General features: G+C 53.5%; 3 protein-coding genes across 6 annotated transcripts; 2 read left to right on the top strand and 1 right to left on the bottom strand.

Annotated features, from left to right (window-relative positions):
* The first annotated feature begins 11 nt into the window (after nt 1-11).
* On the top strand, nt 12-5,138 carry ATXN1L (ataxin 1 like). Its single transcript, XM_083454528.1, has 2 exons — nt 12-151; nt 259-5,138. Exon 2 carries the CDS (start codon nt 350-352, stop codon nt 2,333-2,335), a length of 1,986 nt encoding a protein of 661 aa, XP_083310654.1. The 5' UTR covers nt 12-151; nt 259-349; the 3' UTR covers nt 2,336-5,138.
* ZNF821 (zinc finger protein 821) lies at nt 5,007-10,058 on the bottom strand. Of its 3 annotated transcripts, XM_083454531.1 has the most exons (8): nt 9,856-10,058; nt 9,671-9,735; nt 8,757-8,881; nt 8,493-8,651; nt 8,223-8,365; nt 7,595-7,699; nt 7,095-7,261; nt 5,007-6,786 (listed from the first exon to the last, which is right to left on the bottom strand). In XM_083454531.1, exons 4-8 carry the CDS (start codon nt 8,605-8,607, stop codon nt 6,117-6,119), a joined length of 1,200 nt encoding a protein of 399 aa, XP_083310657.1. In that variant the 5' UTR covers nt 8,608-8,651; nt 8,757-8,881; nt 9,671-9,735; nt 9,856-10,058; the 3' UTR covers nt 5,007-6,116. The 3 variants fall into 3 exon arrangements, with proteins under 3 accessions (XP_083310657.1, XP_083310655.1, XP_083310656.1); XM_083454529.1 differs by lacking the exon at nt 8,757-8,881; XM_083454530.1 differs by lacking the exons at nt 8,757-8,881; nt 9,671-9,735.
* Nucleotides 10,059-10,609: 551 nt separating this feature from the next.
* On the top strand, nt 10,610-18,342 carry IST1 (IST1 factor associated with ESCRT-III). Of its 2 annotated transcripts, none has more exons than XM_083454532.1 (10): nt 10,610-10,946; nt 12,661-12,760; nt 13,447-13,627; nt 13,769-13,856; nt 14,126-14,209; nt 14,615-14,725; nt 14,814-15,014; nt 15,242-15,334; nt 16,820-16,868; nt 17,266-18,342. In XM_083454532.1, exons 2-10 carry the CDS (start codon nt 12,673-12,675, stop codon nt 17,463-17,465), a joined length of 1,095 nt encoding a protein of 364 aa, XP_083310658.1. In that variant the 5' UTR covers nt 10,610-10,946; nt 12,661-12,672; the 3' UTR covers nt 17,466-18,342. The 2 variants fall into 2 exon arrangements, with proteins under 2 accessions (XP_083310658.1, XP_083310659.1); XM_083454533.1 differs by lacking the exon at nt 10,610-10,946 and adding an exon at nt 11,446-11,572.
* The last annotated feature ends 688 nt before the right edge of the window (nt 18,343-19,030 follow it).

The raw sequence follows: 19,030 nt of genomic DNA, 5'->3' as shown, positions 1-19,030 counted from the left end.
TCATGAGCCTCGGCAGTTCCGGCGCGCCGTGCAAGGCGGCGGCAGCGGCGGCGGCGGAGAAGAAAGAGGGCGGGGTCAGGCCCGGGGTGGCTGCGGAGTCGGCGGGCAGAGGGATGGCACTCAGCCGTGGAGGCGGCGGCGGTGGCGGCGGGTAAGCGACAGGAGTGTCCGGGGCTCCCTTCCCCCCGCCGGGCGGAAGCCGCCCGCCTGCCCCCCCCCACCCGGCTGACCCCTGTGCTCTTCTCTGTGTCTTTGCAGGTGATCCCGCCCGGAGACCCCCTTGAGCAGGAGGAGGAGGAGGCGGCGACAGCAGCAGCAGCCCACCTTGCAGCTTCCCGAAACGAGCGCCATGAGAGCGGCTCAGGAGCGGGGCCAGGAATTCCTCCCCCCCAAGAAGCGCGACCTGCCGGTGGCTGCCAACAACGAAGAGCCGGGGCGGGCGGCTGAGTCGGGTCTGGTGGGCGGTGGCGGCAGCGAGACCTCTGTGGAATGGTCCCGGGGCTCAGCAACAGGCAGGCAGAGCCAGACACCTTCACGTTACACGGAGGCTGGTGGCAGCTCCGACACAGTGACCAGTCTTACCGTGGACCAGTACGGCTTATTGTACAAAGTGGCGATGCCCCCGGCCACCTTCTCACCCGTGGTGAATGTCAGCCCGCTGCCTCCAGCCTTCAGTATGACCTCGCAGCTGATCCCGCACCCTGGTATCCCCTACTCGCCTATCCATTACACTCAACTTCCTCCTGCTCCCTTGCAGTTTGTGGGATCACACTACTCTGTACCCTATGCCGCTGCTGTGCCTCCTGGCTTCCTGCCCAGCCACCTTCTGTCCTCTTCAGCCAGCCTTGCTGCCTCTCATATCCCACACTTTGTGCCCTATGCACCTCTCCTGGCTGAAGACTCTGCTCCTTCTCCACAGGCAGCCCACAGCTTTGGCAAGACCAGTGCCTCAGTTTTGCCTTCAGGCTCTCTGCAGCCCCATGTTGGAGGTCAGCCACTGGATGTTACACAGGGCCGAATTCCAGTCTATTATCAGATGTCCCGTCTGCCAGCAGGCTATTCATCATATGAAGCTTCTGTTGCTGGCCCAAACACTGAGCAGTCTCTGCAGGAGAATCAGCTAGATCCTAAAGTCACAGCAAACGGGGTGCAAAGGTCTGCCATGGGGGCGAAGGAAAGTGAGGCTGAAGGGCAGTGGCCAAGGACAACGGTAGAGTGCAGCACTGAAGGTACCTTCTTGACAAGCAGTCAGATTTTGAGAACAGAGATCTCTGTGCCATCTCAGCGGAGCACCCCAGATACAGACCTGGAGGTGCAGAGGGTGGTTGGAGTGCTTGCTTCCCAGGACTACCCTGTATGTTCTGCTCAGCAGAAGGATGGCTTGAGCCCTCTAAACCTTTCCCATCGTAATCCCCCTGAGCAGAAGGCAGAGTCAATGAGGAACCCAGTGGAACTTGTGGTGGCTGCTACTGCTGAGAAAAGCCACTTTCGGAGACTGTCAGCAAAGTCCCCTGAGGAGCAGCTCCGCCATCGGCAAATACTGAAAGGCATTACAATGGCCAATGGTCGGCCAGTCTCAGGGTCCCTCCATCCTGGGGCTCAGGATGGCCTGGGAGGTGCAAGTCCTGAGGGAACAGCCCATGAGGGACTACCTGACACGGAATGTGCCCATTCCCAGAGCCACTTACCCTCCCACTTCATGAAAGGAGCCATCATCCAGCTGGCCACAGGAGAGCTAAAGAGGGTGGAGGACCTGCAGACCCAGGACTTTGTGCGCAGTGCAGAGGTGAGTGGTGGCCTCAAGATTGACTCCAGCACTGTGGTGGACATCCAAGAGAGTCCCTGGCAGGGTTTCGTCACACTGCATTTTGTGGTGGGGGAGCAGCAGAGCAAAGTGAGCATTGATGTGCCCCCTGAGCACCCTTTCTTTGTGTATGGACAGGGCTGGTCCTCATGCAGTCCAGAGAGGACGAATCGGCTCTTCTCACTCTCCTGCCACAGGCTGCAGGTGGGAGATGTTTGCATCTCCATCAGTTTACAGAGTCTGAATGGGAGGCTTGTGCCCCAGGCAAGCCCCCAGAGTGCTACCCGAGAGAGACCTGGGCGGGCTGGGGAGAGTCTCCAGGAGCTGCAGAAAAACCCATTAGAGAAGGGTGGGGTGGCAGTGGGCTCCCCCCAGGAATCCACCCACCACGATCCTGTTTCTCTGCATGGTTGGGCAGGCCCCAGCTTCCAAAGGTCTGGGGAGGAGCCCCGGCCACCACTCCTCCGCCCTTCATTCATTCCCCAGGAGGTCAAGTTGTCCATCGAGGGCCGTTCAAATGCAGGGAAGTGAAGCCCCAGTGGTGGGCGAACTTGTGTGCCACGCTTAACTGGGTTCCTTCCAGTTTGGCCACTGCTGAGATGCTCGGCCCTTCCCCCAGTTGTGTGCCTAGAATCATTCCACTGACAGAGGCTCCTTCTCTCCACCCCCTGTAGGGGAGGTCTGAGCCTGGGTAGGGTAGATTGGGGTCAGCCAAGGGGAGACTCTGAAGGAAGCAGTGACTGCGCTGCTTCTGTGAGGAGAGGAGCAAGGGCTCAACATCCCCCCCCCCACCTCACTCAAGCACTTTATTGGACACTTGCTCACACATAGCAGGAGGGTGCTTTTACCAGGGCAAGGGAGCAGTGAGGGAGTTTGCCAGGTTTCTTCTGCTCGGGTCCCAAGTTAAGGATTTTTGTCTGGGCCTCCCAGCAGCCCCTCTCCAGGCACCGAGTCAAGGGAGCCTGGATTTCTCCTCAGGGAGGTAGTATTTGTATGCAATTTCCTCACATGTGTTAGATTGAAAGGAAATGGTTAATGGTCTGTTAAATTGCAAACCTGGCAATGTGTTGCCTCACAGCTCTGCAGCCAGGTAGAACTCGAATCCCATAGGTGGGAATGGTGTAGGTGTACGTGTGAGAGGATGTTCTAGCTCTGGCTTCTTCAGCTATCTCCATCCTGCTCTTAAGTCCCCACCTCCATCTTCTAGAAAGGCTGCATCCACTTCTGTTGCAGATGCCTTAGATGTTCACAGCTAAGCCAGGTCTGAATGGCCTGGGCTGACTAAGGCTTGTCACAGTGGTGGATGCCTCAAATTACAGCCAGCTCCTGCTTTTCCTTGGGGTGATTAAAGCATTTCCTATTGAGAGTTTGGAGAGGGGGCATTCTGGCCACTGTAACCAGCTTGAATGGCCCCTACTACATGTGTAAGATTTCTTTGGATATTAGAAAAATGTATTCAGGTTCTTCTGATAAAGATGAAAATTGCTCTTCTGTGTGCACTGGTGACTCAAACAGAATGAAAGAAGATACAATGTGCAACTAGTTAACAGTTTTTGAGCCGAGAAAGCTGTAGAACTGCTTGGGTTCAAGACGCTGGCTGAGTACCCTCTCCTGCACTTGTGCCCTCAAGTCGGCAGGGGTGAGCTCTAGGGCTCTGAATCATAGCCGTGACTCTGCATCAGTGCCATCCAAGTCCCACTCCAGAATAGCAGCCAGGAAGCTCCTCCCACTGCTCCAAATGGGCAGCCTTGGCTTGTTTCCCTTGGATGTTTTGTCTACAGTTGTTGCTTTTAGGCCATTGCCTACAGGCATTCCTGGCTCACAACGGGAACTGCTTTCCTGTCTGACCAGCCACCTCATCCACTCCAAGCCCTCTCTATATGAAAGGTGGAAGACTTTGCTGTTCTCCTCTGGAAGGCCCGGCACTTTGCACTATTCCGAGCCAGGTTTCCCCGCAAACCACCCTCTGCCTTCCTTCCTTGCTCTTGGGCTCCCCTGGATTGTGTGCTTACTAGACCAACGCTCATTTCCATGTAAATGCTGGCCTAGGTTTCTCCTTTGTCCTTCAGCTCCCCTGCCACCAGGGAGGAGATGTCTGCTTCATGGCATTAGGGCAGAGTGCCCTTCTACTCCCAGGGCTTCATGGGAGATGGATCACTTGCACAGCATCACAGCAGAAGAGCCTGATTGGCACCAACTTTCATTGGCACCAACTCTGGCCCTCCATGGCTATTGAGGGTCAGTTCCCCTCAGTTCATCTGGACCGCCCAACACTACTGCCACCCTGGTCCAGTGCTGTTTCAGGATAGCTTGCTGCACAGCCCTTAGGGCCCAGGACCGAGTTAGGAATAGAGCTACAAAATATGGAAGTGTCTTTGGGCACTACTCCATCTGGGGCCGCTGGAGGGTTGGGAGAACCAGCTTCCTAGAGCAATAAGCTATTTCTCTCTTGTGACACTACAGCACGACCCCTTTCCAAGCCCTAGTAAATATTTGGGAAGGGCTCCCTAATATGCAATACTGTGGGACTGGCAGCTGCACAGCTGTGTCCATTTGGCCATTCCATGGGGTAGGATGGGGGCTGCTAAAAGAGACACGTTTCAGTGTGGGGTGCCAAACTAGGGGGTGATGAACTGGGGTCCTGCTTTTCAGAAGGGCACCAACCAGATACCCTTTCCAGCTAAAAGGTTTCCCGTCCCTTCTTGCCAGCTGTTTCTGTAGCCCTGACCTGCAAGAGCAAACATCCGCTTATATTAAGTCCCACCTCTGCCCAGAAACACTGAGCGATGGCCTGACCCAGTGGCTTGTTGCAGAGAAAGTTCCTTTGCTATATCTCAAGATGCACCGAGGAAGACAGCAAACAGAGTCAGCCTGCCACCCTTCAATCCCTTGCATAGCACCTTAGTTGGGGTGGGTCACCTTCCTGTATGCAGCTGGCAAGGGGCAAGTGTGTAGCAGCCCTGCAACCAACACCAGTCATCTTCACTCCGAAACCCACTGCATCGTATCTCTAAAGCCTTAGGACTAGCTGAGTGCCCAGCCCCTTTTCTCCTACCTGATCTTTAATGAAGCATTACCAATCTAAGGAGGATAATCTATTTTGTTGTGCTTTTTTTGTACCTGTTTTAAATAAATCAATTTGTACTGTATATTTGTATTTTGGGTGAGATCCTTTTTCCTGTTTTACCATTTAAAGTCTCTGTACACACAGATTGTATTTTTATTGTTAATGCTCTTATGAATACTGCATTTAACTTGTTCTTATGTAAACAGTATATATACATATATCTATATCTATATATATATCTATATAATTATAAGCCAATAGCTTTTCCTTTGATGTGTCTGTGTCTTACTTGTCTCCTGGAGAAAATTTTGGCAGAAACACCAAAGCTCATAAAGGAAACTTCCTTAAATTCATACAGTGGTCACTAAAGCCCCAATTAGCAATCTTCACACTGGTGCAATTAGCTCTGTTCTGTTGTGTAAAAAATTTAACAGGCTGCACATAGGTTTTATGATTTAAGATTAATAGGACAGAACAGACCTGGCTAACAAGTCAGAGATAACTTCTCCTCGCTTGTGCAGCCAAGTCTCTCCCTTTTACCTAGTTTGGAAGTTGGGCAAGAGACGACACAGGCTGCTGACCAAGAAAATAAATATACCCCTCAGTAGGGTGTTCCTCTAGCCTTTGTTTAGAAGTCTGCCTTTCACTGGTGCTCCCTGGGAGAAACTGCCTCCCTTCTACCACCATCTCTCTAAGCACAAAGGCAAGAGCAGCAGCACTCAAATCTAGCTGCTTTCTCCCTCCCCAACACGTACCCGCCCCCCCAGAATGTAAAATTCTTCCACAAACCTCCCATTTGGTGCTGCTGTACCTAAGTCTAGCAGCTACTATGATTAGGCCTAATACACCCCTGTGGGTAACTTGTGAGGCTCCAAGCCGTATTATACACCTCCCTCTTCAGGACTCCCCCTTCTTTGCTAGTCCCCACTTAAGAGCTCCAGCGTGATATAGTAAGGGACAGGCTACAGAACTGCAAAGTTCCAGCTGGATCTTGCCCAGCAAGGAAGCAAGCTAGGCAAGGCAGCAGCAGCAGCTGCCTCTCAAGCTGCTGCAGTGAATTGGCCACGCCCACGAGGCACAGACTGAGGACATGTACAATTAATTTATTTCTGATCACAGCCAGTGCGCCCGCCCCTTCCTCCCTCCCTGCCCCTCTCAGACCGTTGTCACACTCCAGTTCCATGCTTCACTGGCGGAGCAAGTGGGGCCTCAGCAGACAAGAGCAGGTCCTCCTTTTTACCCTCCTCAGTGCAGGGCACTGGGACTCGGCTCCTCAAAGGCCATTTTACCAAGCAGCTGCCCCTCAAGCTCTAGCCCACCCACTGGCAGTGGGAAGAAGTTCATCTCGGCTGCCAATGCAGCCATGGCCGAGGGGTCCTGGCCAAACTGTGCCCGCAGCATCATGTCCATTTTCTCCAGCCGCCGCTTTAGCCTCTTGGCTTCACGCTCCCGGATGAGCCGAGCCTGCCGCTTCTCAGGGGTCTCACTGGCCCGCTTGAGGCGCATCGCTTCACGGTCCCGCTGCAGGCGGCGTGCACGCTGCTCGTCCGTCTCCTGCATGCGCTGCAGCCGCTTGGCCTCTCGATCCCTCATGCGCCTCACCTCCCGCTCCTCCGGCGTCTCGTTGTCTCGACGGCTCTTCTTAGCTGTGCGCTCTCGCTCCAGGCGCTGCAGCCGCACCTCCAGGGGCTCGTTCTGCCTTCGCAAGGCCCACTTGCGAACCCCTGGAGCTTGAGCTTCCAGAAGCTTGCGGTAGGCCACGCAGCTGTTGCACACCAGGAGGATGCCAGCAGGATACACTGTGGGGCTGACAGCAGCAGCAGCGCCACCACCTGCTTTTTCCTCGGCACCAGAAGAAGCCTCAGGGAGGGGAATGGGCAGGGCATCTCCACACAGCACCTCTGACACCTTCTCACTGTGAAAGTCGAAGAGTAGAAATGACGGGTGGTCGGCACAGATCTTAAGAAGCCATTGTGTAGGCTTGCAAGCTACTGCCTTAGCTGTAACCCTCCCCCTCCCTCTGGCCATGCTTACAAGCCACCCCACCCACATGAATGCTGGCCTGCAGAATGCTCCGGGCTGGGGTCACCTATTCCAGCTGCCTCCAGAAATTGCCAGGTATAACTTCCATTGCTTCCACTGAACAGGGCCCCTCCAGGACTTCCAAAATGCAGCCTGGGCCACATTGTCCCAGTCCCACCATCAGAGATGCCCACTTCTCACCTGTTGAAAGTAGCATGGCTGGTGAAGCGAGCCCCACACACCGCACAGTTGGACAGTTGGTCCTCGGAGTGGATGAGGAGGTGCCTGCCCAAGGAGCCCGGGGAGCTGAGTGCTCGGCCACAGACGGGACACAGGTAGCTCTTGGCACTGACCACAGCTGCCGTATGCTGCAAACGAGGCCGGGCTGTGAGGCAAGGGCTCCGCCGCCCTGTCCCCCTCTCAGCTGTCCCTATGAGGGCTGGCAGCCAAGGCCATGCCACGGAAGAGCTCCCTCTTCTGTTAGGGAAAGAAGGAGAGAGACCCGCAAGGCCTTCCCTGGGATGTGGTGCAAACCCACCAGGGGGGATGATTCAAATTGCATCCAATGCCAACAACCCCTGCCCCCATCCCCACCCTTTCCCAGTCCAGGATTACTAATTTCAGCCTGGAAGGAAAGGGGGAGCCAGGGCAGGGATGGTTTAGCCTTGCGTGATGGTCTCATCAAAGCCCCCTCTAAGTACCTGATAGACGTGAGTGACAAGCTGCTCCCTGCTTCCACACTCTAGCTGGCAGAGGGGACAACGAGAGAGTCCCATCAGGGTATCTGGGCTGGCATTTAAACCCATCTGCAAGCAAGGAAAAGCAGGCTAAGGAAAGAGCAGAGGACAAAACCCATGCCTGGTATTCTGCCACATGCATACACATACCCCTCCCCCCAACTGATGCTGCACCAGACCCTTTAAGACCATGTTGACAGATTCTCTACAATGTAAGATTAGCCCTGCGCAATCAGATTGAGGGTCTACCTAGTTGTGTATTGTCTAACACACAGGAGCCAAACCAAATACCTCTTCTGGGAAGCCCAGAATGAGATGACAACAGCCCTATCACTTCCCTTGCCCCCATTACCATTAGGGAACTCTAATGCCAAAAAGCCCAGACCCAATCACTTGAGCCTGCTGTAGTGATCACTTGGACACATCAATGGACCAGTCCCAGGAATCCCAGAGTGGGCTATACAGTCCTCTTTCTCCATGCTAGGGCCATCCAAGAGTCTGCTATTGCTATCCTCCCTTCCACCGAGTAACCACAGCAGCGTTGCACTTTTGCTTTAGTATATGTTGACTACGGCCAATGTGATGCACTTGCCTCATGGCCTCGAGCGACCTGCTTGCTGCAGCCCAGCTGCTCAGTAAGTTCCAGTTCCTTTTTCACTGTCGCTGATGCTCCGTCCTCCTCAGAAGCATGGGAGGAGACCTCATCTTGTGTTGTCTCATCCCCCTCGCTATCACCTGGAATACAGAACAGCTTTAGGCCTCTGCCACAGACCAGCTGACAGGATTCCAAAGCAGCATGCAGGTGTTTGGTCTCTCCCAGGTGTCCCAGAGCTGCCCTCCAGTACCAGATGGGGAAACTCACTGTTGCTGCTGCTGCTACTGCTGCTGCTGGAGTCCTTTTCTTGTGGCGGAGGTGGCAGCTGCTGCATGAGTGGTGACTGGGCTCCAAGCAGCCCAGGGAAGTCTCTTCGCATCATGGCCTGACGTGTGTGCTCTTCTAACCCAGCAAAGACTTGCTCCCCTGGAAGTACAATGGGGGAGGAAGAAGCCGCATTAGCCCATTGCCCTTCCCAAGCCCAATCATTCCTTGCCCCCTCCTCAGATGTCCAGTGATGGTCTCCCCTACCTGAAGATGGCCCAGAATGGGACTAATGCCTGGGCTCCATTCCCCAAAACAGCTTTCCCCAAACCCTTCCTGCAAAGCAACGGTGGCCTGACCAATCCGTCCCTTCGCATCCTTTCCAACATGACCTGGAAATACAAATGTCTTCAGCAGCATTAAGCACACAGGGAGGGCTCTTGCCTGCCCTGGCTCCGCCCTAGAATTTGCATGTGCTCCCCCACCCCCGGGGCCCATATTTTGGAAGAGCTTGTCCTGCCATACAGGTTCTCCTCCAGGGGTAAAGCTGTTACATGTGTGTAAAAGATGCTTTAGTGTAGGCAATAGCAAACCTATTTATCTACTTTTCCAAACCAAATTTGTGGTGGGAGACGTCTTCTGTGGATTTTGTGGTCCAGGTTTAGTTATCTGCTTTAGTTCCTCCTTGATACGTTTTCTCTTAAGTTGTGCAAAGTGGGCAGTGCTTGCCTGAAATTGCCAGACTCTTTCCTGGGCCTTTGCTATTTCAATTCTGATCCTAAAGCTATCATGGTGCCTGGAAGTCCCCTGTTCCTCATTGTGCAAGGGAGACTAGCCAGCCATTCCCAACTAGTGCTGAAAAGCTGTTCATTTGCAGAAAAAACATCAGTGGGTAAGGTGGCCCAATGAGAGACAGAATGCCACTAGAATGGCAGAGAGGGGTTCTGAGCCCCCAGACTACCTAAGGAGCCCTTAGGCTACAAGAGGTGATACGTGGACATGTCTCAGCTCAGCCAACAAATCCTCGATGCTGGGCAGGGAGGGCTATGGGAGAAGAATGCAGCAAATAGTGGAGGGGAGGGCTGTCCCCCCCATCATTTTGCGGATGAGGATGCCTCGCTTGAGCGGGGGAAGGGGGTGAAGGTGGAAGTGACAACATCCCCCCTCCCCTTATTACTCACAGTGGACTTTATTGGGGGTGGTCTGTTTCCGACGGGACATGGTTCCCCCCCCGGGGGGGGCGCACCTGCGGAAAGAAGAGCCCTGTCACCATGCGGGGGATGACCAGGGTAGGCGAGCGGGGGGCATTTAGAGATCAGCCCCCACCCCGCGCTCGAAAGGAGGCTGCCGCCGCCTCGGCCCTTACCTGACTCCGTCGCCCGGCCTGGGCTCGCCCAGCAGCGCTGCAGGAGGACAAAGGGCCGCCCGGGCTGGCAGACAGACAGACAGAGGAAGATGGCGGCACGGCGGGAGCGCCCGGCTCGTGCACGGCGGGACCGACGGACAGACAGGCGGACGGGGGCGCGCGGCGCTGGAGCCCTCCCCTCTGAGCGGAGCGCGCCTCCTGCCTGGCAGCAGGGGCGCCGATCCCGAGGCCGGCGCAGGCGCTCAGCCGGGAGGCGGTCCCGCAGCCATCAGGCCGGCGCCTCCGGGGGCTTCACGCACCCAGACCAGCCAGCAGGGCCAGAGTTGTGTCCTTCGGCGCTCTCCACGGGCCCGGCTACCGAGGAGGAGGAGGAGCAGGAGCAACTGCTGCTGCTGCAACCCGCCTCCCTTGCCCCGAGTCGCCTCCTTCCACGGGGACGCTTCTCCTCTTGTCGGAGCGGCGCCGCCGCGGTGCTAGTGGCAGGGCTGCCGCCGTCCCCGCCTCTTTTCAAGCCACGAGCAGGGGGACTCGATTGACGCCCCCGCCATGTCCTGCAAGGCGCCCGGCCATTCACGCGAGCGCCCCTACAGCGGGAGGGCTCCAGTCTGCCGCGCGACGCCCCCGGGGATGGGAAGCAGCTCGGAGGGAGGGGGGCAGTGGGCGGGGCCGCCACCTCTTCCTCCTCCTTCTCCGACGTCGTACCCGACGAGGCCGGAACTCTCCAGCCGCGGTTGAGGGCTATGGAGGGACCTCAATGAAGGTAACGCTTGTTTTAGGAAGTACGACTTTTATTGAGGTCCCTCTTTCTCCGGCGAAAGATCCCTCCGCCCGTAAAGTAGTTCCGTACAAACACAAAGCGCCCCGTGCGTCGCTGCACTGTATCTTGGAGAAGCCGCGTCGCAGACAGAGGGCCGGACGCTGCTAAGAACTACGACTATTGCTTTTGCTACTGTCGCTGTCGCGCACCTCCTCCTGAAAAGCAGAGAAGAGACGTATCCCTCCGCCTGCCCAGCTGAGGCTGGATCCGTGACGCCGCCGACGCCACCTTCGCTGCCTGCCGGGACAGACGGAGACAAAAAGACCGCCCCCGGGTAAGGCCGCCCCGGCTGACCGCCCTCGCTCGGCTCTGCGTTTTCCGGGGAGCGGGGCCGTTGCCCTCCTTGGACGACTCGAGGTCCTGCTTCCCGCCGCCCTCACAAGCCTCCCCCGCCTTCCCGGTCGCCTTTCGCCCGAGGAACGGACCGAGGCAGGGAAGGGCCCCGGGAAAGGCGAGAGAGGCCCGGAGGGGCCGCCGCCTGAAGCTGCCTTCGGCCAGCCGGTGGCGAGAGGCGCGGGCGAAGAAGCGGCGCTTCCTGGTCCGCGGCTGGAGGGCTTGGCCTCTGCCCAGCCTGGTCGCTCGCCTTCCCTTCCGGCTCTTGCTCCTGCCGCTGGCCTGGAATGGCTCCTCCTTGGGGCCTGTAGCACATCGAAACTGGCAGGCTACGGGTCGGGCGGCGCTGGTGTTTCGCCTTTGGGGTCTCTGAACCCGGAGCGGGCAGCTGCCTGTGTCTAGCCGAAAGCGAAGCCGTTGCCGGAAGAAGAGTTGGGAATTGCCTTCGTGCCTCTGTAGTTCAACTACCTGCAAACTCCCCCACCCTCTTGGAGCAAATCCTCCACCAGCTCCCACATAGGTGGGAGCTGAGCTCTCTACCGCTTCCAGTGCTGAAAAGCGGGGCAGGTTTGTCCTCCAGGGATTGAAACTGGTTAAAGAGATCCAAGGTTGTGAGCTGCCCCTTGTGCTGTATATGGTTGGGCCTGGCTGATCAAATCATGTACAAAAGGGGGGGGGGGGACAGAAATCTGTTGCTTGCACAGATGAAAGTGCTCTACACATACATACAGACAAACACACACACACACACACACACACACACACACAAAGCATTTCTTAAGTAGATAAATAGGTTTTGGCATACTGTACTATTACACACACTTGAGTCTGTATGGACTCTGTTTAAAAATGGCTGGCATTTATAGTCTATTCAAACATTTATTCTTGCTGTATACAAAAATTCACATTAAAATTACTTATATTTGCTTGTTTGCTTTATTATATATTTGCAGCGGAGATAAAACATTACAGCTTGCAACCTTTCCACATTCAAACCAATCCAGATCCTGAGATCTGAGACCATTCACTGTCTGCGTCTCCAAAAGATGTTCAGCAGGTAGCAACAAGAGAACAGATCCCCCCCCCCGCTCCAGTTGTGAAATGCTCCAGCACCATGCAAAAAATAATTTGATTAATTTAAAAAATGTCCAGTAGCACTTTAGAGGCTACCTAAGTTTGTTCTGGGTATAAGCTTTCGTACACATGCACACTTCTTCAGATACCTACGAAACCTTATACCCAGAACAAACTTAGCTGGTCTCTAAGGTGCTCCTGGACAATTTTTTTATTTTATTTCGACTGCGTCAGACCAACACAGCTACCTACCCGAATCTAGAACCATGCAAAAAAGTTATTCTCAGCATTTGGACAGTGCTGATGATTGAGATTTTTGAGAATACTGGTGTCCTGCTTGTGTAGAGCAGGGAATATTCTGTTTAGATTAATTTTTGAGCACTTTTGGTGTTTTATATTTGTATCACTTTTTTGAATTTTAAATGTATTTTGTATTTTATTCTAAATAACTCTGGAATGGCTCTGAATGTGCAAAACAATATATAAATATTACAAGTAGAATATATCTACACAGGAAACTGCTAGCTCTCTGCCTTTAACACACATGACAGTAGGCTTTTTCTCTCTTGTGTTCTTGGCAGGAATTCTACACCATGTTAGGCTCTGGGTTCAAGGCCGAGCGCTTGCGAGTCAACCTACGTCTTGTCATCAATCGCCTCAAACTGTTGGAGAAAAAGAAAAGTGAGTGGACTTTTCTACCTAATTCCTTGACCTCATCACCAGAGTAGTGATGGTAGTCATGGTGTCCCACAACACCATGTGCAGGCTATAAATTAAGAGATGCTTAATTTATAGCCTGCACATGTTGTTTCAGTGTATCTGAAGAAGTGTGCATGCACACGAAAGCTTATACTACTCAGTTGGTCTCTAAGGTGCTACATTATAATTTTTAAATTCTTTTGGAAGGATTCTCTTCAAGACTTTCTTAGATCGTATAACTTTTTTGAAGACTTGATTTTTTAAAGGGAGTTTTTAGGTTTTTAAGAAGAGTATTTTTAACTATCTTTTAAAAGAATTGTTTAAATTTATTTTGACATGTCAGAGTGTAAGTGTGGAATTGCTTGTGTGTGTGTGTGTGTGTGTGTACTGTATTTCAAAGATGCTGAGAATTGTGGTCATTGGGATGGGGGTGTGGATTCTGTGAAGAGTTCTCAGGTTTGTGGACTTGTGTCCAGTTCTAGCCCCACTATACTCATTGAATGGACATGGTTACTTAATTTCAATATGCCTAAGTATAACTTAGTTGGAGACAACCCACAGTCCTTCTTGGTGGAGCCCCTCTCTTTGCATACACAAACACCCCAGGCAGGGCCAGGGCAGGCTTCTGGGCCTCCCCTGCTGCCCCATGATGAACCCTTTTCTTGCAGCTGAGCTAGCCCAGAAGGCACGGAAGGAAATTGCTGACTACCTGTCTGCTGGCAAAGATGAGCGGGCTCGCATCCGTGTGGAGCACATCATCCGGGAGGACTACTTGGTGGAGGCAATGGAGATCCTGGAGCTCTACTGTGACTTGCTTCTGGCACGCTTTGGCCTCATACAATCTATGAAGTAAGGTCTTGGCCTATGGGGAAGAGGGTGCTGGGTGCCTGCCACGTGTCCCCTCCCCTCGGTCTGCTAGGTCTGGGACCTCTTTGTCCTCCTTGTCTTTCAACTACTTGCTCACTCTTGCCTTACTTTGTGTCCCTTCAGGGAGCTGGACTCCGGCCTGGCAGAAGCTGTCTCCACACTCATCTGGGCTGCCCCCCGACTGCAAGCGGAGGTGGCTGAGCTGAAAATGGTGAGTAGTGCCAGTTGTGTCTTGGCAGGCTGCTCAGCCTTCCTGGACATCTGGGGGCAGCAGTTGGGAAAACACTTTGATCTATCCTCACAGGATGCTCAGAGAACTTGGTGACTTTCTTGTTTGATCTGGGAGTTTAGGTTGGCTCCAGTCTCCAAACTCCTGAACCTTTTGTCCAGGGGTGCTGCGATAGTTGCTGTGCCCTGTCTTAAATAGAGGGGAGCCAGTGGTGCCTGGACTCTGTTTTGAGTGTGCCATTTCCATACTAGGTTGCTGACCAGCTCTGTGCCAAGTACAGCAAAGAGTATGGCAAGTTGTGCCGGAGCAACCAGATTGGGACCGTCAATGACAGGGTGAGTGGAATGGGAAGGGCATCATGGGGGTGAGATGGCGGTAAGGCTCTCAGGAGCTACTAACCACAATGGCTACGTCTTCCTCTGCTGTCAGAAGTGATCTGCTCCTGATGTCAGTTGTTGGGAATCGCAGGTGAAGGAGAGCACTGCTGCTGCTCCACTCAGGGGCTTCTTGTTGGGGCATCTGTTTGGCCAGTGTGAGGACAGGATGCTGGGCTAGACAGGCTGATCCAGCAGGCTGTTCTTATGGGAGGGAACGATATCAGTGCTTCATAAAGATGAGTTGCTTGCAGCAGGTGGTCCTGCCTGTGGTGCTTCACCAGGCAAGGTAGAAACTTATCTTTTTTCTGGCTTGGATATCTCTTAGCTAGGTGAAGGGCTCACTCTTCCCTCCCTCCCTTCCAGCTGATGCACAAGTTGAGCGTAGAGGCACCTCCCAAAATCCTAGTGGAGCGGTACCTGATTGAGATCGCAAAGAACTACAACGTGCCCTATGAGCCAGACTCTGTTGTCATGGTGAGTGACTGGGAGGCGGTTCCACTCTCAATTCCCTCAGTAGCAGCTCCCTTTCCCACATGTGACATCAGCTTCTTCCTCTTCCCAGGCTGAGGCTCCCGCAGGCGTGGAAGCTGACCTGATTGATGTGGGATTCGTGGATGATACAAAGAAAGGTGGCCGTGGAGGTGGTGGCGGCGGCGGCTTCATGACCCCAATGGCTGGTCCTGATGGAGTTGTGCCAATGCCAATGCCCATGCCCATGCCGTCTCCAGCTCCCCCTTTTGCATACCCACCTCCAAAGGGACCAGTAAGTCCTATGTCTTGCTTGAAACAGGAGGGGAGTCTGTAAAGTTGGGATTGGGGGTGGTAGTGGGGGGAGGAAAGGATAGCAGTCTACTGTGGTGAGTTAGCATCTGAGCACACCTCACTACCTGCTGTGTGAACAAGGTTTTCCAGCTGTTCTGGCAGGTATTTCCTATCTGATTCTGCCATTAGAAAGGGGTGCTGGTCTGACTTAACAATTTCTCCCTTTAGGAGCACTTCAACGGGCTACCAGTGGGCACCTACCAGCCTTTCACCAGCCTTCATCCACCTCAGATTCCAGCAACACCTCCAACATATGAGTCTGTAAGTACTGCTGATGAAAAACAAAAGCTGAATTGCTGGGAGGGCAAGTCCTCTCTGCTGGGACTGTTGCTGTCCCTAGTCTAGTGCTGGGTATTGGCAGGCCTCCCCACTTGGACTGACTGAGGAGTTGCCATCCACTGGATTGAGCTTGCAGCAAACTTCATGCACCTTTGATATGATTTTGATTTATTGCATTTCTATGTTGGCTTTTCATTCATTCATTCTATGTTGCTTTTCATCTCAAAGCAGCTTACAAACAATAAATAGCCATAACATAATAAAACATACTAGCATGTCGCAAATACAGCATACATCATATAAAATAATCAACAAATTATCAATAAAACATCAATAAAACAGTGGCAATCTATAAAAATCTTAAGAAAACAGCAACTAAAAAATAAGCTAAACCTCACTATTACGGCAAGTCATGTCTCTGTACCCCCATGACTCATAATTTTTCACTCTGTTCAGTTCCTTATAATACACATATATGCACATAATGCCAGATGTTGCACTGGCTGGGGTCCTTGAGTAGAGATGGTGGAGATGATGGGGCTCTTAGGCCTTAGGCCTACCGCCAGTGGTAAGGTGGATGTTGCCTGCCTAGGCATTGTTGAGGAGAAACTTGCCCAGGTCACTTTCAATAATCAGGAGTCCCATTCCCACTTGAGGAAGTCCAAGACAAGCCTGTCCCTCTGAAGCAGTGAGTGGAAACTACACTTGGTATAGAGGCCGACCAGGAGGTCCAGCAGTAGCCCTGCAGCCTGTCCACCAGGAGCTGCTCCAGCTTCTTCAGCCGCACCTTGGTTGACGATGTGGTGGTGGAGGAGGCAGCCACTGAGGGGAGCGAGCAGGGCAGCTACTTGAGTCTACCAGGCAGGAGGGAGGGGCTGTGATAATGATACTGAGGGAGCCTCAGCATGATCTCAGCAGCCTGGATGAGCTTGCAGGCAGTGACTCAGAGGTCACCTTGGTCTCAGAGTCCAGGCTGCTGCCCATGGGAGGCATGAGCAGAGGACGAGATGTGGGGGTGGGTTGAGCAGCTAGAGAGTGTGGAAATGGGGATGTGTCCACCTTCATGCACTTGCGCTTGTTCAGCTGCTGCTCTCCAGACTTCTGTGGTTGCTGGTGGTGGTGGTTCATGTCAGGTTGAAGGTGAGACCACCAGCGATGGTGAAGAGCTACTGCACCGTCAGGCCATCCTTAGGGGACATAGCCAGGGCCGCTTCCTATTCAGGTAGGCAGCCATGCTGAATGGCTCTCCCTCACCTATGGTGCCACCAGGCCAGGCTCACCACCACTGCTTCCTCCTCCTCCAGATCCCTCATTTCATCCTTCCTTCTGCTGTCTGGCCAGGCTGCATGAAGAAGATGGGAACACCAGATATGGTGCTTCTGCTGTGCATGTAGGCCTCTAGGGAGTTGTCAGGTGGTGGTTCTATGTGGGGCGCTCCATGCAAAGCCAGCTTTTTTTTTGTTTCAGATTGATGACATGGGTGCTGACAAGGAATTGCCATCGCCACAGGTGACCGGTGAGTGCAGGGCCGGAGGGAGAGGCTCTGGAGCTGGCAAGGCAGTGAGGAGGGAGGGAGGGAGGTGGTGATGTCAGGGGAAAGCTGGTGCTTGTGTTTATTGTTGGTCCCCTTCACTTGTGTTTGCTCTTGAGTTGCTGAGGTAAGAGAGTGTGTGTGTGTGTTTTGGGGGCAGAGACTGGGTCTCTTCAAGCTTGGACCCATGTAGTAACTGGTAGGAGCTGCAAGGCTCAACTGAAGTGCAGCAAGTGCTTGCTTCTACAGGACATATACTAACGGTAGTCCAGCAAAAAGAAGAATGGTCCTACCCCTGCCCCTACTCCTGTTAGGTAGACTACTGTTTTCACTGCCTTGAGCCTGCCCACTGCTTGTAACCAGTCACTCTTGTCTGCTGCAGGACCAGCCCCAAAGCCACAGCCGAGGGGGAGGCCACCAGCTGCAGTTCCTAGTACGGGCGATAATTTTGTGCTGCCAGAGTTGCCATCTGTGCCAGACACGCTGCCTGCCGCTTCTGCTGGTGCCAACACTTCCGCCTCAGAAGACATTGACTTCGATGACCTCTCTCGAAGGTTTGAGGAACTGAAGAAGAAAACTTAAAAAGAGCCCCTGAACAGGGGGCCGATGGGCCTGATTGCTGCCTCCTCCTTCCCTCTTAGCACGGCCAAGTGCTCGTTCCTCTTCTTCCGCTTGGCCTTTCTTCCTTCTGTACTTACACCAAATGCCACTGCTTTTCTGACATTCTGCTCCAGGAGTGGGGGACTGCACAGCCTCTTTGAGATGGGAGCAGGAACAATCCCTCCGAATGCATTGCTCTGCAGTCTGCAGCCAGGCATTAGAGGGGAAAGGGAGTGATGTAGGTGGCCTCTCATTTGGACAGACAGTGGTGTAGGGACACCAACCTGAAGATTCTGGGCAACGTAGTTGGACAGAAGCGCGCCCCCCCCCTCCAGGCATGTGCTGTGGAAGGGGAGCTGCTCTGGGCCCCTGATAGCTTTGTTTTGCCTGCCGCGTTCTCAGGGAGCCCTCCGGGGCCATTATGACTTTCCTTTGGGGAGGGATGCTGTGGGGCACAGGAGTTGACCAGTCTACACTCCTCGTGGCTCAGTGGTCCTCCTGCCTCTGGCTTGCAGAGCAGCAGGCACATTTTCCTAGCTTTGAGTGAGCCCAGTTCTGCCTTAACGTGGCTCTGCATCAGGCTGGGTTCAGGGCCATTGCTTGACATGTGCCATCACTCCTGGTTCTCTAGCCTCTTCCCTTGCCTATAGGGCAAAGCCATGGGTGGTGGTGGTGACAGCAGCAGCAACACATCCAGCAACTTCTGCTGCTCTTACAGACCAGCTGCAGTGCCAGCAGCCAACCTCAGCTCTCCCATGTAACACTCTGTATGTAACTCTTTCATGTGGCTTTTCTGGGACAATTTGATTGGTTTGTATCTTCTCTATTAATTCTAAATAAAGTTGAGGAATAGCCTTGACTGGGTCTGTCTCAAGTAAAACATAATATTTCCTGGCTTCTGGCAGTTGTGGAGGGGAAGCAAAGGAGGCATGGTATGTTTACAACACGGAGGGGCAGCTGCCACCAGTTCTTATCATGGCTGTTCCTTCAGACTGACAGTCACACTTCCAGTCAAACTATTTATTGAGGGAAGGGGAAATATTGGCAAAAAGAAGCATGCAAATGTGTTGCCTTTGGGTTCACAGTTATATTTTGGAACAAGTCCTATCAGTTTGGATCGCACACCTGAGGATCTGCAGTGCAGCCCACAACCACCACCCACAGGCGAATTTATGAGGCTCCCTTTAGACTTGCTTCCCACAAGACGTTGTGGGTGGTGGCAGCAGTGGCAGCTTCAGAAGAGTGGGCCACCTGTCCTGCAGGCCACGGGGAAGTGCCTGGGTGCTGAAGCAGTTGTCCTTCACTGCCGTGATGTGATAGAACTGTCAAGCCATCATTCTTGAGAAATTAGCCCTTGTCGGATTTATGCTGACATTTACAGTTTGGAGTAGGGGGATGAGTGCTTTCTGCTTGGACCAGGCTGAAGGGTCCCCTCTGGATTAAGGTAAGGGCTGCTTAAGGATCCTTGCATCTTGGAGGTTGGCTGCCTTTAAGGAAAGGCAGGATTGGATTCCTGTCATGGATTTGATCTCTCCCATTGGGCAAAC

Source organism: Podarcis tiliguerta (assembly GCF_965153285.1).
Source record: "Podarcis tiliguerta genome assembly, chromosome: 8".
NCBI classification, from domain to species: domain Eukaryota; kingdom Metazoa; phylum Chordata; class Lepidosauria; order Squamata; family Lacertidae; genus Podarcis; species Podarcis tiliguerta.
Note: the sequence above shows the minus strand (reverse complement) of the source record. Positions and strands in the feature narration are given on the sequence as shown.